This window comes from Carassius gibelio, chromosome B25 (assembly GCF_023724105.1).
Source record: "Carassius gibelio isolate Cgi1373 ecotype wild population from Czech Republic chromosome B25, carGib1.2-hapl.c, whole genome shotgun sequence".
Lineage (NCBI taxonomy): Eukaryota > Metazoa > Chordata > Actinopteri > Cypriniformes > Cyprinidae > Carassius > Carassius gibelio.
In genome coordinates this window covers 11,392,369-11,413,161 of record NC_068420.1, presented here as the reverse complement: position 1 = coordinate 11,413,161, position 20,793 = coordinate 11,392,369, and the positions used below count along the sequence as shown (strand labels likewise).

General features: G+C 37.4%; 1 protein-coding gene and 1 long non-coding RNA gene across 6 annotated transcripts in view; one reads left to right on the top strand and one right to left on the bottom strand.

Moving 5' to 3' along the window:
• LOC128014242 (uncharacterized) overlaps positions 1-736 on the top strand; it is a 14,047-nt gene extending 13,311 nt beyond the window's left edge. The window contains exon 6 of the long non-coding RNA XR_008183504.1: positions 96-736. This is a non-coding gene — a long non-coding RNA (uncharacterized LOC128014242). The remainder of the gene's footprint in view (positions 1-95) is intronic.
• Positions 1-20,793, bottom strand: part of slc45a3 (solute carrier family 45 member 3) — a 24,660-nt gene extending 3,867 nt beyond the window's left edge. The window contains exons 1-3 of one of the 5 annotated variants that reach the window (XM_052597635.1): positions 20,653-20,793; positions 7,103-7,446; positions 3,574-4,401 (exon numbers count right to left, since the gene is read on the bottom strand). In XM_052597635.1, coding sequence (XP_052453595.1) covers positions 3,574-4,401; positions 7,103-7,250 — 976 coding nt within the window. In that variant the 5' untranslated portion in view covers positions 7,251-7,446; positions 20,653-20,793. Of the gene's footprint in view, positions 1-3,573; positions 4,402-7,102; positions 7,447-9,212; positions 9,608-12,961; positions 13,240-13,637; positions 13,904-20,652 lie in introns of those variants that run through there. The other 4 variants (XM_052597636.1, XM_052597639.1, XM_052597638.1 and 1 more) reach the window with 4 other exon arrangements.

Here is a 20,793-nt window from a genome sequence, read left to right as displayed (position 1 = left end):
TTTCAAACTGTCTGCTTTGCCCATTTGAGCATAATGGAAAAAGTTTCCTTTGAATAAATCCTATGAGTGATGTTTACTGAGGCATGTGTTTGCAGGCTTTGGCGTTGTACTTCAAACAGGCCAGGAACTTTCCTCACAGAAGGAATTCATAATTTCAACACACAACTGCAGAGGCCTGAGATGTTCATTGTTCTGAACAACTATCTCCAACATTTTGTGTTACATGGGGCACAGTTTGCGGTCAACTACACTGACAGATTTCATTTGTGTGCACACTGATCTTGACCACATCTGTCAAAATGTTCTGCTGAAGGAGCTTTCTGCTTGTGTCGATGCTCAGTGGGAGAGATCCAGATGCTAGCTTAACATGGAGTAGCTTTTGTAAGCTTGTTGTTGACTTTTTTTATGAACATTGCTGGAAGCTCAAGCACCAGGCTGACAGAAGCCACATGTGGAGGTGAATACAAGTTCACAGTTTAGAGACAGACGATATGGCCAGAGGACGGAAATGACAGACCACCAACTGCAGGCAAGCAACTTTATGGACAGTGGAGAAAAAAAAACATATTCCTTTAGAAAAACTGCTTATTGACCACAGACACTGAAATAAGTTAAAGTTAATGTTCTTTATTATGCTTAACTCCATGCAACAAACTGATATCCTTTCTTTTCATTCTTTCTGTCTAATGGGAGCCTCTAGAGAAAACTGAGAATCTATGTGCAAACATTAACCAACAAAAATGTCCCTTAACATTAACAAAACATTAACAGGAACGCCTCAGAGTGGGAATGCATGACGCATGAGTCAGAGCGACTCTGAAATAAATAATATCATTAATCTTTTAATTAATCATCTCTTGGGAAATCAAACATTGCATGACCTGCTTGAAACGTAACATTATGACAAAACAGTTCTGGATTCAGACTGTTCAGTTCAGCCGAAAAGTTCTGCTAAGAAACTTACTCAATACCTAGATGCACAACTATACCAAACACAACTATATCAAACAACTATACCAAACACAACTATACCTATAACAACTATACCAAACACAACTATACATAACAATTCTATCAAACACAACTACACCAAACACAACTATATCAAACACAACTATACCAAACACAACTATATCAAACACAACTACACCAAACACAACTATATCAAACACAACTACACCATCAAACACAACTATATCAAACACAACTACACCATCAAACACAACTATATCAAACACAACTACACCACCAAACACAACACAGCGCCCTCTCGTGGCTGTAGACGGTAATGTTTTCTCTTGGTTCTTGGTTCTAAATAAATGCGACTTATAGTCCAGTGCGACTTATATGTTTTTTTCCTCGTCAAGACGTATTTTTGGACTGATGTGACTTACACTTAGGTGCGACTTAATAGTCCGAAAAATACGGTATACCAAACACAACTATAACAAACACAACTATACATTACACAACTATACCAAAAACAACTACACCAAACACAACTATACCAAAAACAACTACACCAAACATAACTATACCAAAAACAACTACACCAAACACAGCGATATCAAACAAAACTACACCAAACACAGCGATATCAAACACAACTATACCAAACACAGCAATATCAAACACAACTACACCAAACACAACTATACCAAAAACAACTACACCACACACAACTATACCAAAAACAACTACACCAAACACAGCGATATCAAACACAACTACACCAAACACAGCGATATCAAACACAACTTTACCAAACACAGCAATATCAAACACAACTACACCAAACACAACTATACCAAAAACAACTACACCACACACAACTATACCAAAAACAACTACATCAAACACAGCAATATCAAACACAACTACACCAAACACAGCGATATCAAACACAACTACACCAAACACAGCGATATCAAACACAACTATACCAAACACAGCAATATCAAACACAACTACACCAAACACAACTATACCAAAAACAACTACACCACACACAACTATACCAAAAACAACTACACCAAACACAGCGATATCAAACACAACTACACCAAACACAGCGATATCAAACACAACTTTACCAAACACAGCAACATCAAACACAACTACACCAAACACAACTATACCAAAAACAACTACACCACACACAACTATACAAAAAACAACTACATCAAACACAGCAATATCAAACAAAACTACACCAAACACAGCGATATCAAACACAACTACACCAAACACAGCGATATCAAACACAACTATACCAAACACAGCAATATCAAACACAACTACACCAAACACAACAACACCAAACACAGCGATATCAAACACAACTACACCAAACACAGCGATATCAAACACAACTACACCAAACACAGCGATATCAAACACAACTACACCAAACACAGCGATATCAAACACAACTACACCAAACACAACTATATCAAACACAAATACACCAAACACAACTACACCAAACACAGCGATATCAAACACAACTACACTAAACACAACTACACCAAACACAACTACACCAAACACAACTATATCAAACACAACTACACCAAACACAGCAATATCAAACACAACTACACCAAACACAGCAATATCAAACACAACTACACCAAACACATCTATATCAAACACAACTACACCAAACACAGCAATATCAAACACAACTACACCAAACACGACTATAATCAAACACAACTACACCAAACTTGCTGTTGCTGGCAATCTGGCTCAGATTATAAACATTTGACGATAATGAGCTTTTAAAAAGGTATTTCACCTTAATCGCAGGGGTATTATGACTGTTGTAGAACTTGTCAGGGACAATATTTCTTTGATTAGCCTATATACTTGTTTTCATTAACCAGTTGGGTAAGAAGTAGTAACAGCTCTTTTTGCATCCAGTTGATCTTAAGGGAAGTCGTGGCCTAATGGTTAGAGAGTCGGACTCCCAATCGAAGAGTTGTGAGTTCGAGTCTCGGGCTGGCAAGAATTGTGGGTGGGGGGAGTGCATGTATAGTTCTCTCTCCTCAATACCACGACTTAGGTGCCCTTGAGCAAGGCATCGAACCCCCCACTGCTCCGGGTGTGTGTGTGTGTGTGTGTGTGTGTGTGTGTGTGTGTGTGTGTGTGTGTGTGTGTGTGTGTGTGTGTGTGTGTGTGTGTGTGTGTGTTCACTGCGCTGTGTGTTTGCACTTCGGATGGGTTAAATGCAGAGCACAAATTCTGAGTATGGGTCACCATACTTGGCTGAATGTCACTTTCATTTTTCACTCACTCTACCTCTCATTTTGCTTCAAATACATTTTTATGCTTGCCATTTATAATATAGTATACAAAACAATACCCAGTCTATTTTATGTTAAATGCAGTAATTACACTTTTTTTTATCAAATTGAGCAGCCCTATACAAGGCCAAATATGAGTTTACAAATCAATTACTAGTTTAAACAGAAAAATAACCTATAGCAGACAAAGAATAATCATTCAACATAAAGACCACAAATGTGCTTTAAAAAATGAATAGGGTTGATTTTGATTTTACATACTAACCTTCATCATAGCGCTGCCTGAGAGCGGTACCCGGAGCGGCGCTGGGAACTCCTTCGTACAAACCCTCGCCGACAAAATCTGTGTAGAACAGCATGAAGGACATGACACCCATCCAGCTGCAGAGCTGTGCCAAACACAGCTGTTGCATGACACGTGGCACGTGGCAGTAGCTGCGATAAATGGCCGGTGTCATGGACCAGCAAGTCCTCAGCAGGCACATGAGCGGGCCGGACTTCAGAGCCCGCAGCTTACACTGAAACAGATAGCAACACGAGCGTGGAAAACACCGTCTAGGCTCCGGCGGCCCTGGTTCCAGGGTGGACAAGGGCTCCTCGGACACTTTCATGGTCACTAACACGCTGACCATGAAGATGAGGATGAGGAGGGAGAACAAGCACTCTGCCTGACCACCCAGGTAGAAGGAAAGAAGCCCTCCGCTCCAGTCAAGGGCAGGCAGCAAATAGCCTACACAACCTCCAAGGCTTACCATGAAGGAGAACATAGCGAAAGCCTGTCCGCAGTCATCCCGGTCACGGTAGAGGTCCGAGAGTAATGCCTCCAATGGCGTAAAGCACACCTGTCCGCAGAAGTCCAATAGGCCCACGCCTAGGATGAGCAGGCCCACCTGGAGAGCCTGGTTGCGACGGCTGCTGCCCCAGCTCAGGTTGGCGGCCAACACATCAGCATGTGGTATGATAAAAAGGGCTAGGAGAACTCCCAATGACAGCAGCCATATGAAGGGTCGCCGTCGGCCGTAGCTGCTGTTGCAGTGATCACTGGCTGAGCCAATTAGGGGGATGAAGAGAAGTCCCAGGACAGGTCCAATACCTAACGAAAAAGTATATGAATATTAAACAAGAAATGTTAGGGGTTTTTTTGCATTGGAGACAACATGTCAAAGAATCACAGCCATGGCCTCTATCTTTTGGCCTCATCTTCAGTCTGCTGTAATGCTGCCTGTAGTTTAAGGTGACCATTCACTGGCTCTGCTCCCTTGTCCCCACAGCTTTTCTAATTAAAGCAGATGACTCAGTACACTGGTTGGGCACTGATTCCCATTTCGATTCGAGTCTAGATTTTCAGCAGCTATTTTTATTCAAGTGTGTGGTGGAAAGATGACCTGAACATGCTCAAAATGTAATTAAAAGTTCACTGGAGTCAATTTACTCAGTGCACATGGTAAAAATTGTAAAAGGTTTAATGGAAAAAGAATATAAAAACATTCAGTAGTTCATATTGTAAAACAATTGCATCCATTTAACAGCAGAATTATTAATTATTACTATGAATTAAAATTGTTTGTAATTTTAATTTGCTGAATAAAAGTTTTAATTTCTTAAAAAACATCTTACAGACCCTTCATTTTTGAACAGTAGAGTATATAGTGTTTTGAGCCTAAATTATGCCGAAAATTTGTTTTTGGAATCATGGCAATGTTTGGGAATTATCAAATGTTACAAAAACACATTTCAGCAAGTGCTGTAAACCGGAAAATGGAAGTATGTGTGGAATATCACAATATCACACCTTTTAGGGAAGGCACTGAGCAGGTATTGAAGAACCATGTGTAATGTGAGGAATACTGTAGAAAACCATGAATCTGCCTACCCTAAATTGATTTGTTTAACAATGTCGGTCAACTGCGCCTGTAAGTCAACACCCATAGTGGAGGAAGAGTGGGCTTCTGCCCACTTCCTTTTAAAGGTGCCTTTGTACTGTTTGCAACAGTTCAAGACAATTAATCATATGACTCTTTTATATACTACCCAGTGCAATTCATTATAGTCATCCTAATTGTTTCTGTAGCTCCAATGGAAAAGCATGGCTTTAATAAAACCACGGTCATGGGTTTAAGTTCCAGGGGAAAAAACGTGAACCTACAATACACTGTTAGTTCAAGAAGAGGTCCCAAACAACTCATCACATGAAGATCAATCTGGTCCAAAAAGCCCAGACTAAAGAAATATATTTCTCAGGTCACCATAACATTAAAATGAATAAAATGCCTCCAAACCCCACTCCATTAAGAAACAGTCCAACAAAACCTCTGCAATCACGTACAACCACACACAAAACGTTTTGAAAGCACTTCTAATGGCAATGACATTATGAGGTTATAGAGCTTGTGAATGGAAATGAGCACAAAGGATCTTTCTTTGCTTTCCACTGCAGCTGTTGACAAAGAGAGCGGTGTGTTGTATGTATTAACACAACACACAGCTTCTGTCCGTTTGGTGCAAAGTGTCCACATGCACGTTTGTGAACTGCTTTTAGTCTTGGAGAGGCAAATAGTCTTGGAGAGAGATTCATCTACAGCAAAAGCCATGAGGAAGCCATTTGTGGGCACAAAATAATGCATCTGTTCATATGGCATGCCGAAAATAAACCTATTAAAATAATTGAATAACATTTTTTGTACTTCAAAATACTTTAAAATGTAATTTATTCCTGTGATGCAAAGATGAATTTTCAGCATCATTACTCCAGTCTTCGGCGTCACATACAGTGTCACAGTGCCACATATCATCTAATATGCTGATTCGCTGCTCAAGAAACATTTATATATATATATATATATATATATATATATATATATATATATATATATATATATATATATATATATATATATATATATATATATATATATATATATATATATGAAAATAAATCTGTATCATTTATCCTTTTGAGCTTTTATTTACAAAAATCGAACTTTTCATTGGAGAACGAGAATTTAAAATAGGAGAGCAAACATTTTTATTCTTTAAAACACATTGGCCACAAATAATCCTACCCTTTTATTCAATACTTTTTGCAACCTCCTTTTGCCAGGATATCAGCTCTGAATCTTCACCTATAATGCCTGATAGGTTTGGAGATCATTCTGAGACCATTCCTTCATCCAGAATTCAGATTCACAGCTCCATGTTTATGCTTCTTCTCTTCAGTTCACCACACTAATTTTCTACAGGGTTCAGCTCAGGGAACTGGGTTGGCCATGGCAGAAGCTTGGTTTTGTCCTCAATGACCCATTTTTGGTTTAGTTTTGTTGTTTGTTTGTGGATCATTGTCTTGTTGGAAGATCCAACAGCCCATTATAAGATTTCTAGCATGGAAAGTCCGCTTTGAATTTTTTTATATGTTGGTTTTTAATTGAATCCATATCTGAGAAAGAACCTTCCGGCACTAAGGCAGTCCATGATGACTATATTATCTGATGAAAGTCCAGAGGAAAGTCCCACAGAATTTTAATTTTACAGGATGCAGTAAAACTATACAAGCTTCCACACAGCTGCTGCCCCTCGAGCCTCCGGGCCTCTTCCTGCAGTCCGGTGCCTTCCAATTAGCACCTGATTACCACCTGGATGGGGCAGCAAGTGATTTAGCCAGTAATTATGATAATAACCCCCATTATAGGATCGACTCCTAAGTGGGAAACAACCTTGACTTGCAGTTTACAGCGTGGCCCTTCATTAACAAATCATAAACCCCAGCTGGATATTCCAAGGTTAGACTGAAACCTTACCTAAAACCATCGTCATGTACTGTTCCTCCACTCCGGCCTCCAGCAAAAGAGGGGGCACGTAGGTGATCCCAGCCGCCACGCAGATCTCCAGGCCACACGTCAGCGAGTTGAGCAGGACCAGACGCCACTGAGACCTCCATCCAGTCATATTTACACAGGAAGGGTTCACCTTTCTCCCGTGTGTCGGTGGGAAAACTCTACTCACTCCTCCAGGAGAAGGCGAAAGGCGCAGGGTCGGGTGCCCAAGGACGAGGTGGGCGCGTGGGGTGCGGAAGAGCAGAGATTCGGACTCTCAGCGGGCTCAGATGAACTAGGGGATCCATTGTGCCTTCAGCATTCTTGATCTGAAAGGAAACGACAGAAGGTATGCATGATCTGTTTTTGTGATGGACACTATAAAACACATTACTGCAGATGTTGTTGTCCCCGTTCCTGACCAGCCGGACACACTAAGGTCACCCTGCCCGGCGGCTCGCCTTCCCCTCGCTCTGTCATTAGCTCGTTCACTCAGAGCTGATTCGACTGGGCCTCCTCACTGCAGTTGCCACCTCTAATTAGCAGCATTTGTTCATGAAAAGCAACGTTAATGAGTCAGATTTTTACCGCTGCCAGTGAAGAACAGTGCATTGAGAGCATTACACTGTGGCTGCCTTTCGTTCACCGTGGGAGATTGTGCAATTATGATTTTTTTATCACTAATATCAGGGTTTGGTTTCTTCAACGGAACATTCATGCTTATTCTGGAACATTCCAGCAGGGACAGAATTTTAAACTATAATGGCTGTAGAAGTCTGAATTGAAGTTTACAAGTAATTTAACTCTATTTGTTTATTAGAAAACTAATAAATCCCATGAGACAATCAAAACGAATCTATTGGTTGATATTTACTCATTTCTAAACATTAGTGGCAAAATTGATTTAAATTCTAAATGTCAAATACAATAAGCAATTGGTGCGAAAATACAAAATAGACAATCAGTTATTGGAAAATTACTGTAAGAAAAAAATCATACTTCAGTAAATCATAATTATGACATAAAAGTCAAAATACACAAAAAGCCAAAAAACTTTTTTGTCATAATTTTGGCTTTTTATCTCATAATTGTCAATTTTTACTTTTTATGTTATAGATTTGGCTTTTATAAGAGTATTATAATGTCATATTTTGACTTTTTATCTCATAATCATGACTTGTGATATTTTATACATTTTATGTCATAATTTTGACCTTGTCAATTACAAAAGCACGATTTACTGAAGCATGAGAAATTGGCTTCCATACAAAATAGTCCCTCTAAATGCACAATCATTAATAAGGCATCACTATTTTTATTTTTTTACTTAGATTACACACACACACACACACACACACACACATATATATATTACTTCAGTAAATGTTTTTCTTTTTAATATTATAAATAATAATGTTTATTATTACTAGGAGACACTAAAGATACATTTTTGTTGAATTTTGACATTGGATGCCAAGTTGAAAAAAAAAGATCCATAAGTTAACTAAAAGTATTTTTTTTATTATTGATTCATCACTCTTTATTGTTACTTGGCACATGCAAAGCCTCTTTAAAAAGCCAAAAAACTAAACAGTACATTAAAAGCTGATGATTCAATGTTTCATAAACCACCTGAAAAGTCTTTAAATCCATCTAATTAGATAAACAGATAATCAAAATAACCATTAGTCGCTCTTTATTTTATGCCAAGCTATTCATGTCTATCATCGAATCTGCTAGCTACAACATTAACCTCCACCAATGACTTCATCCACAACCCTCCGTCCGTCTCCACACATGTACAAACAAAGCATCTCAAACGAAATACAACACCAACGCACTCCCTCTCTGAATATCATTTCCTCCCACAACTCTCCTGGGCACGACATGTCAATCAGTGTGAAGGACTTCTTCTCTTAAAATTACACGAAACTTCCAAGAACACAAGCTTTTCACGTTCTAATCTTGAAGAGATAGGCTATTTGCTTTTCAAATGCAAATAATTGTTGCTAAAACACAAATGAGAGGCAAAGCGCACTAGAAAATATGTCTAAAAACAGATTTCAACAAGAACAGACCATATTTGATCACTTACTTCACCCTTTGCACTTCAGGTAACCTGATTTGCTCCAGAGTTGCTCTTGATAATGTTTAAAGTGCTGAAACTCTCTCTCGATTCCATCAAGCTCTTCCTGAGCTCAGATATTAAACCATGAGCAACGGCGAGTTCTGCGTCTCTGGCGCTGACTGTCACCCTGCCATCTGATTATGAGACATGTGTGAGAACACTCAGAGCAGCCACCACCTTTCAGGAGGATGAAAAACAACCAGGTGCTAAATTCATATTTGGTGTTACATTGCTCCATCTATGTGGGCCATCTGCTCAACATTGGCAGATAGAAAGCATATCATCATCTTCATTTGAAGAATCTAACTTTGCGGAAAATATTCAAATCTACAAGTTCATTTTGTATTTAGAGGTTCATTAAACAGGTTTTTTTTTTTTTTTTTTTATAGGGCTATAGTCAAGAGACCAAAACAAACCAAAAAATATAACAAAGACTTCATTAGCATTCGTAATTTCAGTGTATTGTGCACCATAATGGATTTATTTTAAGTATTTAAATAAATAAGGAAAATATGTTTTATCTCAATATAGAGGAGTCTAAAAAACTTGTGCAACTCACATTTTTGCATCAATGGCTCAAGATTATGTGAATTTCTGAAATATCTAATAATGATCTCATCACTTATCTCGTCAAAGAAAAAAACAAGCAGAATACTTTTGCACAAAGCAGATGCCAAAATGGGGCTCCGCAGACGCAACTATTTTACACCCATTCCTTCAGTCCTGAAAGGAGCCCATCAGGGGTCTATCCCAGTCCATCTCTGTAGGACCTCCACCCTGCTGTCCCAATGCCTAGACAAGCCCCCTGCTTTTCACTCGTCCCTTGACAACTTCCCCCACCTCTATTCCAGAACTAGCCCTCAAGGTCATCCTTATTGACGACTTTTGCAGAACTATCACAAAAGAGAAGCACATTAATGCCTGTTTTCCCTGAGTCGTAGCTAATAGACTTTCTATTGTGGATGGGTTGAATCATCTCACCATCTCCAACTCTCCCCATTGTTTTGATATAGTTCGTTTTTAATTAAATTTATCAGCGTAATTTGTGGCATAGCATTATTTAAATAAGTGTGATACTTTTATACAACATTTCAGTAAACATTACAGTAACAAATTAGCAGTGTTTTGCTCCTAAATTAACCAAATTAATCAGTAGAGTTGATTAATGATTCACTCATAAAGTTGTCACTTGCTTTGTTCCTAAATGAGTTAATGTTTTTGAACAAATAGGTTGAGCGAATTATTCAATGACTTACTGAAAAAGACACTTGTTGCCACCTACTGGTGACCTGTAACCTACAGCAAGAATCAAGCACTAAAAAAACCTTCATTAATAAATGACAATCTTTCTGAAACATGGAAACAGAGACAAAAGTCAAGCAGATTAATACTGACGGTAAAAAGTCAATTGACTCATAAAACAAATCAACAAAAAAAACAGGTATTACATAATACATTTTAGGAATAATATTGTTATTTTGTTTTCATCTCTGAACAAGAAACAGTAGCTGTGTTTAGTTTCTAACTAAATCGGTGTTTCTGAACAAATTGATTGGGTTGAGTTGATTCAATGACTCATAAAGATATCACATTTAATTCCTGAATGAGTCAGTGTTTCTGCACAAATCGGTTAAATGGATCAAAGACTCACTCACTCAAAAAGTCACTTATCACTCATTATTGTTACAAAGCTTTAAAAGAATACATTTTCTACTATATGACTAGTGTATCATTATACCTAACCTTGTATGAGTAAAGTTAAATCCAGCCACTTAACTTCACCGACCATGTAAAGCTGGTTGGATTTATATGAATACCATGATACCAGAAACTACTGTTCATTTGAAGTAAACTCCACAGCAATTATGTTGGTAATAGATAGCTACAAACATTTACTTAAAAGTGTATTCTCAGCTTAAAAAAATATGATTAAGGCAAGAGATGAAATGAAAGTATGAGCTTCAAATTTAAATTTTGTTCTTTAAAAAAAAAACAAGACGAGTCTAGATTTTACTTTGATAATAAACATAAGGCTATGCCATGGAACATTCTTTTTACACAATGTAAACTAAGGTCAGCATGAAGGATTGTGATACTCGAGTTAATTTCAGACCCTTGTTACCAAGGGGAGAATTTGACATAATGAAAACTGACAATTCAAGGAGATGTGTCACTCACGAAGCATTAAAAGTGCTATCATGCCAGTGGTATCATGGTTCAGAGACACAGGGGAAGCTGGAAGTTATAATCGGAGCTACCGTATAGAATTTAGCAGCATGTGTTTGACGTGCCTTAAATTATGTGTCAAATGAAAGCCACGTGTGTTTGCTTTAAACCTGGTGTGCCTTTACCGTGACATGATTCAAAGCAAAAGGCACCGGGTCATTCAGCCAGCACATTTACATCCTCAAACCATTCCATTATGTCTACTGATCACCGAAATGCAAGTTTTTCATAAACATGCTCCAACTACCTAATCTGAAATGGTTTTAGCATTGCATACCAGGTTAAGGATCCTTTGATACCACCACTGTTCCTCTCACACACCACAATCCCAGACCTATTCAATAGCGCAACCCCCTCTGCCCCTGCAGATAAGCTTTAATGGCTCTGAAGGGCATTATTACCATACAAAACAGGCTTTGTGAACATTGAGCCAATGTTAGTAACTTGATATACTGAGGAATCAAGCCCTTTCAGTTAAGCTTTTATCAAGTCTTAAGAGTCTTAGAAACACCCTTAACAACAGCCCGAGTGTCTGAGCTTGAAGCCGAGAAGAGCATTTCTCCAGAGTGACATCAGAACCACAAGCAACAGTGGATTTCCAACCAAAAACCTCAGACGATATTCAACATGGTTTGGCTGAAACTGAGATGAGACTGAGGCGACAGTGGAGCTCTAATCCCACAATTTAACATTTCACTTTGACAAGCTATTTAGCAGAATATCTCTGAACATCTCGGACTTCATCTTGGACTGCTTCCTGATGAATCCTGGTCTTGATTGTAGGGAGGGTCCCAGCATAATTCTTCTCTTAACTGAGATCACACAAGTGTGGGTGCATAAATCTTATCCTAGCATCCGTTAGCATGACCCCTGACCTCAGCACTTGATCCTGATCATATGATAAAACCTTCCCTCAAAGACACACAGCAGTTTGACATTTTGTTCAAATGTTGTTTAATAAAAAACACCTGGGTTATTAGAATATTAGAGAAATGTAGTAACATTTTAAGTTAAAATGTTATTAAGTTTAATGGTTAAAAGATGAATATCGTATAGAAATAAAAAACCGTAAATGAATTACTGAAAAGTGACATTATAGAAAATACTGTGAAGGTACAGATATTTGCTGATGATCCACATTAATACCACAATGATTCATTTCCAGGAATCAGTTTGATTAGTCAATTTCAATTCAATCAATCAATTCAGAATTTAATGTTTTGTCCTCTGCGATCATCTTACGTGCAGTAAAATGTTATCGTAAAATATAGACAATGTTTTCTATCTATTTTTTTTATTTATTAAATCTGTGTAACATAAAAGAAAATGTATATATACTTAATCATGGTTCTTCTGACTGAATTAAATCATTATTTCAGTTCATTTTAGAACAAATACATAATTGTCAAGATATAATTACTATCGTCAACAATGCATTGCAAAAGCAAGAGGTTGTCTTTACTGAACTGCAAGATCCCACACTTTCTCACCCAATGGTATCAGGTTCAGATGCAGACACATAATCTGCCGAGGCTGTTCACACTCAGGCTTTATGCAGCTCCCGGGAGAGAAGCGCTGAGTTATCTGATAGACACTGGATACAGGAAGACACTTATCAGGTCAAAAGAGAGGAATGTGGGCTGCTGATGACCTGAGAGACACAATAAAGCAAGCTCTGATCCTCTCTAATGGAGTGCTATGAAATTACTGGAAAGGTCTGGAAAGGACGTAATTCAAATCAAATATATGATTCACATTACTTATTTTTAGAAGCATGTCTGTGTGTGTGTTTATATATATATATATATATATATATATATATATATATATATATATATATAAATATAAACACACACACACACTTTATTCATTTTAATAAAAAATATGTAAAATATTTTATTTTACATAATAAATGATCAGGAAAATGAAGAAATATGTCAAGCATTGCTGGGTTTATCATCATTCATGGCCTTCGCAAATACCAAACACTGGAATTTTCTCAAGGTAGCTAGAGCATGACTTCATCGCCCTTGAACTTTCAAAGCAGCCAGATTGCACACATACACACACATTTCTCTCACAGCATGCACAATTTGCTTTGAGGCAATATCAGGATGGAAGAAAGAAAGTGTTTCTGTTATAAAAAAAAAATAAAAAAAAACGTACCAAATACATTCAACAGCACTCACCGTCCACGTCATTAACTTCTTATGCTACTTCCAGATTCGTTCTCACCCTTATTCTCCCATTATAATGTTCCCGACCTGTGTGATGGAAAACCCCTTGTGCGGGGCAGAAATTCTTCTCTTAGACACCAAAATCCAGTCACCTCAGGCCCCAAACAACACTAGCCCCACAACAGCCCAACGCTGATATGAAACAAAGAACGGATTCATATCAGTTCCACCTCAGGACTGTATTCTCTCCTTCCCCTCCTCTTGTTCAGCCCACCCACCAACCCCCTGATCCATCTCGTTTCCCTAGCTTAAAAACCCTGCAATAATAACCCAGATCAGGTTAAACTGCGTATAAGGACAGGCCTTTCTCACACCTCTACCTCCCAACCCTGAGGCCAAAATCTTCTACAGCCATCCCCAACCTCACCACAACACCAAAACCTAACCATGTTAGCCGAATTTAAACATTTTGTCCATAGAGCGGGAAAAAAACAAAAACAAATCTTGACCCTATTTACTTTCATCGTATGTACAAAAACAAAAGAAGACATTCCTCACAGAAGAAGGAGAGTCATACATGTTTGGAAATGATAACTGAATATAATTATTTTCAAGTAAATTAAACCTTTAAGGTAAGAAAACTCAATGCAGCTACAATGAATGAATACAGAACATTACTAAAATCCATTGTCAATCAAGGATAATTGATTAGTTACTTCACTAAACAGAAGAGACTGTGTGTGGTACATCTTTGGCTGAGTGCTATGGATTGTCTTTATTGCGATGACTAAGTTTATTGCCATCTATCTTTGGTTCATTACACAGTGACTATATTAGCACAAGGAATGATTACATTTTCTGAGAATACGACACACACTCCCAGTTACTGAGGAAAAACAGTCCTTAGGCCTGTTTATTACTATGAATCAGTCGATCTGTTGGGTATTATGTATGAGTAAAAGGAGGAAGGGATAAAAACACTGGGACTGTTGGTCAACCATTATTTAAAAAAAGCCACTCTGAAGGGGTTATTTCATAATTGCTTACATAAATATATAAAGCTGCTTACTAACTTATAAGTGAAAATAGTAAAGAAAGTCTGGTTCTGGTCTGTATATTTTTTGATTCGCTATAAGAAGCGCCACCTCACTAGATTCATTTGTTCTGTAATCTGATTACACTGTCAGTGCTGTGTGTTTTTTATTCATTTAAAAGGACTGCCGCACTAGAATTATTTAATCTGCAGTCAGACTACACTGTTTGTGCTTTGTGTTTTCTTGATTGACTAAAAAGGAACGGCTTAGTAAAGTCATTCATCTAGAAATCAGAGTACACAGGTTGCATGGTTTCTTGATTCACTAAATAGAACTGGCTCCCTAGATTCATTCGCTCTGGAATCAGACTATACTGGCTGTGCTATATGTTTTACAATTCACTAAAAAATAATCATTAAAGTCAATCGTTTGGAAAATCAGAGTACACTGGTTGGGATGTATGCTTTTTGATTCACTAAATGGACTGACTCATAAGTAGGGCTGCAAAACTTCTGAAACAAGACACAAATTTTGAAAACTTTCTAGAATTTTTGGGAATGTTCAAGGAATTTTTGGGAATGTTCAAGGAATTTTTGGGAATGTTCAAGGAATTTTTGGAAAGTGTCAGGAAATTTGCCAGAAATTTTCCACCCCCTTAAAACCCTATAAGAGTCGGATCATTTGGCAGTCTAACTACAGAAAGCTGCAATCGTCCAATCAAAATTAAATATTTCACAAAAATCACAATCAGTACTCAGTACCTCCATGTAGTGATAGGTATTCACCAAATGAGTCAGGTACTATTGAGCAGAAATCAAACGCCTCTCAAGATATATCAACAGCTTCTTCAATCTACAGTAACTAGCAGTCTATCAAAGTTCTTTGCACATTTTATTTAAAAAATAATTCATATAATCAAAAGACCCCCAAATTAGATGAAGTTTCAGTAGTGAATGTAACAAATGGTGCCACAGTAGCAGGCACAGCCTTGCAGCCATTCACGGGCGGAAAATTCCGTCACACAGGAGGCGCAGTTTGGAAATTACAATCATTCAGGAGCTCTTTCTATGTTTACTTGCCCATCCATAACAGGGATTGACTTCTTATTGCCTGCATCTCTTAAAACTCACCTGGTCTATTCTTGTAGATGTTTATGTCATGGTTTTGGAAACAGCTGAACTTGCAGTGTAAAGTTCTTTTCAAGTAGAATTTCCAGATGAAAAGACACTGGAATATGACTTGGGTGTGGATGTGTACAGTCTAAAAGACACACATAAGACGCTCAAACACTCACTGAATCAACAAAACGCTGAGGCGCTCCACCAAAAAACATTTATGGCACAACAATAGCCAAGCTAAAATGATCATCAAAGCACATGGCCATACTGATTTAAATCACAGTTTATCCTTTCAAAGTGTTCAGTGCGTCTCAGATATCAAAGGTCCTTCTATCGTTTTCACTACATGAAAGAGACCTTCTCCCCCAACCCATATTTCTCACTGTCGCTCAGACACGGAGTTACTTGAAAGGACAGTAAATCACAAACTTTCATTTCATCCCCTTTCTTTTTTTTATAACTTGGGGTTTCCTGGCATGTGCAGAATATGTCACAAAAAGAATTTATTGTATGTATAGGTGTGCTTTAGATAAAATATAGGAATAGAATAAAAAAATTAAGTTGTAGGGATGTACTAGGATGCAGGGTGGTAAATATTCAACTGAAGCATCAGTGTTTATATATGAGACTCTTGTTCCACCCTTCAGTCCCTGTGACTTTTCTCTACCAACATCTGCTCTTATCCCAATGGGAAAATGACTCTAGACGAGTCTCATTTATCCCGTCCTCAGGGCCCCATGTACACCACTGTGATTTTGACCTGATACTCTGCATAAAAGTATTTCTTGCTATTAGAAAAATAGCTCAGCTTTGGGGCCTCCACTGCAGACATTAAATCTATGGATGCTTTTTTTCGCGACCCGTAATGAGGCCTCCATGAAAACACTTGGAGAAAAGGCTCTGAATTGAATTATGCACAAAATGCACGTTTAAGATGCAAAACGTCTAGCAGTCACGTTGCTGATGAGCAGCAGAGGCACATTAAACAGTTATAACACAAATAAATCCTTAAATGGAGCTTTTAAAAGCCCCAGGAAAGCATTCATGATGATAGGTTTGCAAACCTTGACTCATTTTTCTTTAGAACCAAAAACATAAACAGTTAAGACAAAGGAAAGACCTTGTATTGCCTAAGAAAATCAGTCGGTCTGGTACAGGGTTGAAAAATAGGTATTTTTCTGCTGACACAGAGAAGGGGACAAACATTTATATATATTTATATATATATAGACAGATCGAGAGAGAGTGAGAGAGAGAGAGATCAAAAATGACTTAAAAAAATGAATAGTTTCTATTTCAAATAAATGCTGTTCTATTCTGAATCCTAAAAGGAAAAATATTAAGCATCATAACCAATTTTAACACTGATAACAAGAAATCTTTCTTGAGCACCAAAACAGCATATTTACATTTTCTATTCATATTACATTTATATAAAAATATATTGTATACATAATTTATATAAACTCGCACCTTTTTGCTGAAAAACTATGTTAAACATTACTCTCATCTCCAAGGCGATTTGTTCAAGGACATACAAAAAAGTAGTCAGTTGTTGGGACTATACCAAACAGCATCTTTTCAAAGGATGCCAAAAATAACCGTTCTACAAGGCTGCAACTCCCCAGTTCTTTGTAATAAAAGTTCTTTGAGACCACATACGCAGAGGCAGAAAATAAACAGTTGGTAGAGGGATGTTGAAACACAGTGTTCCCACATTCTGTGTCAGTACTCGGAGGCTTTCATCACTATTGTCATCTTGCCATCATGCTATTCTACAAGTGGGAGGGTGACATGACTGAAAAAAGCTACATATGAATGAATCCGAATTAATGTTCTTCAAATCATTCTTGCTTTTTTACACAAGATGGGTCATAAGAGGTTTGCCAACATTCTTAAGATGATGGGCAAATAAAACCATTTGAACCGCATTGCCTCGGGGCATGCAATACAAAGTGTTTCATCACAAAATCTACATTCACCACCATTGTCTTGCAGTCCTAAGAATACACCACATCAATCAGAGTATATATTTCATTTTCTAACTTGAGCAGACATCATAGCTCAGCCTGGCCTTCGCTGGCAGCTCCAATTATTTACTGTAATCCAGTCCAGCAAACATTAAAAGAAATGAACAACTTGAAAGGAATAGACTGAGCCAAGAGAATGGAAGGTGACTTTCCAAAGCTGGTTGGAGGCCATCCGAATCCTCCAAACTTGGCCCTTTGGTGTAGACATGGAGACATCATTCACCCCAAGCCAAAATGGCAACAGCTCTGTATTACAGGTTAGCGGGGTAAACGCTGACCTTGAGGTGAGGGGAGGCTTTCTGGAATGCATTTGTCTTTTAATGACAGTTTGAGCTCCACCAAAAGAGTTTATAAAACAAGTTGAGTTACAAGGCGAATTACAGTAGCTAAATTAGCTAAATTCCAGAAGTCAGCTGCTTCTCATCGGTTGATATATTATGGGTAACTAGAACAGGGTGACTGGAACACTTCCTGGATATACTGAGGACAGATCAATATGCAAAAGGATCAACAAATAATCTGAAGCAGTCCGTTTGCCCAGGAGTTTCAGACAAAAAAAATATAATTTGTTCCTTAGGATCATGTAAATGTCAGAAAAACTTAGCATTATAATATAAGTACTAATAATGATTATAATAAATATATATAATGTAAAATATATAATATAAAAATTTTTTGCAAAACAACTTCACAATTTTCAAAACAATAATTATAATCATAATTATTAACCTCAAAATAACTGTTTATCAATAGTAGTAGTAGTAATAATAATAATATAAATAACAACAACAATAATTATTATTATTACTACATTTTATTATTATATTTAAATTTTTTCTTATAGTCATTTAGATTTCAAAACAACTTTTATTATTATTATAGTTATAGTCTATTAGACAATGAGTTCCAGACAACAAAAATGTATTACGGTACTTTTTCTAAAGACCATTTAAATTGCAGAACAACTTTGCATTGTATACATATATAAACATATATAAACATACATAATGCATTGTATACATATATAAACATACATAATACATAATCAGCCATTTAGATTGCAAAACATTCATAATAATAATTAGTAGTAGTAGTTGTATTGTTGTTGTTGTTATTATTATTAATATATTTCCCGACTTATAAATTAAAATAACTATAATTATTATTGTTTGTGTTATTATGCAAAGTAGTAAAATTTAAAAGTGACTCAAAAAAAAGTCAGAAGATCACAATTTAACTTTCAACTAAAATGTTTTCTCTTGCACAGCAGTAAAGGTGCTTCAGTATAGTCTAGAGGACTGAAAGAAGAGCATGTGTTATTAAGAAAACAAAACACCTAGACCGGCTTAAGAGGCTCTGCAGGTTGCGTGATGTGATCTGCTGTTGTGTAGTATTAGTCGAGCTGAGTACAGCTGGCCTGGCAAGGGAATTCCGGGTGATGAAGATTTCTTAAGGAAGCAGCAGATGAGCCCTGTTAGTGCTGGATCTCAAGCCCTAAAGCATCTTTATGCTCAGCTAAACTTAATGAGAAAAATCTTACTAAATTAGGTTTGTCTGTCTGGTATAAAAGAAACATAGCACAGGCACACTCCACTCTCCCACTGAGAAATTAGCTTTCAAATGTGTCATTTTCTGTTTATTAAATAGTTTCAGGCGAACAATGTCATGAGAGACTGCTATAAATAAATACTTGTCTAGACTCCCCATAAATATTGTCTAGCTGTCAGCGGTGACTCATAATAACTGTGCTGGTGGATGGAAATGTGACCAAATATAACCACCTTTGCAGCTTCAGTTCATTCCGCTTGAAAATATGAACATCTGAACCAACATGCAATATAACATGTTTGGTCATCCTGCATTTGGTACTAACAGACATTGACTAAAACACTGGTTTCTCAAAATCCTTTTTCCAGGTACTGACTAATATGACAGATTCAATAAACAATTCAGCAATTATTTTACTGTTATTATATTAGTACAGCCTACTACACGCTTAAAACCAAAGCCAAATGTACATAATGTTGTTTATTATTGTCAATTTCGATAACAGTAAAGAGTTTTTCACCTGTGTGCTTCGGAGTCGAATATATTCGAATAAGACAGTTCCTGGTTCGATGACTCTGTTCACTCAGAATCTTTCAGACCGATTTTAGGAACTTAAACGCGAGACTTTAAAAGAGATGCTCGTTAATACATTTAAATATGCCTATGACGGCAAAAAATGCCGTCCATGCACAGCCACAACATGAGGCAGAGACTAAACAAAGTCTCAAAATACTTAAGTATTTACCTCCCCCACAGCCATGTGTCAAAACAGCGGGGGTTTCACCAAATGTTTACAGCTTTAGAAATTATTCAATAAAAATAAAAAAAGAAAGAAAAAATAATCGACTCTAATTGTTAAGCAGTCGATGTCATCCTGGCACTTGGCACGCCATACATATGGAAACGCAGAGCAGGCTACAAGAAGTTTTAGAGTTTAAATGAGTCAAGCTTTAAACGTTAAACTTCCCAATAAGCAAACAAGCTGTCTGTTTCTACAGTTAAAAAACAAGCTAAATTAAACCTCACGCAAACAACGCTAGTCTATGTGTATGTATAACGGTACAAACATGTTCGCTGTTATCCTCTCCAGTGATTTAATGCGGCGCGAGCATTATCATGCAGGAAGCGGAAGTTATTTTGATTCAAAGATCAAGTTTCTTTCGTTTATCACTCATTTGGAAACCTGTCTTAGCTCGACCACGTCAGTTACTCAAAGTAAAGCTCATATATACTGTATAATCACTTCCATAGAGCAAGGAACAGGCTTGTCTTACCTTCCAGACGCGGCTCTCGTGTGTCCGCTCGCTTCCACGGACGCTCCGCTGTTTCCCAACTTTGTGGGAAGGACTCAGTGACGTGCTGGAATTATCCGGGAAAAAAGACATGAATCTCAGCACGGACCAGCGAGGTGTAGA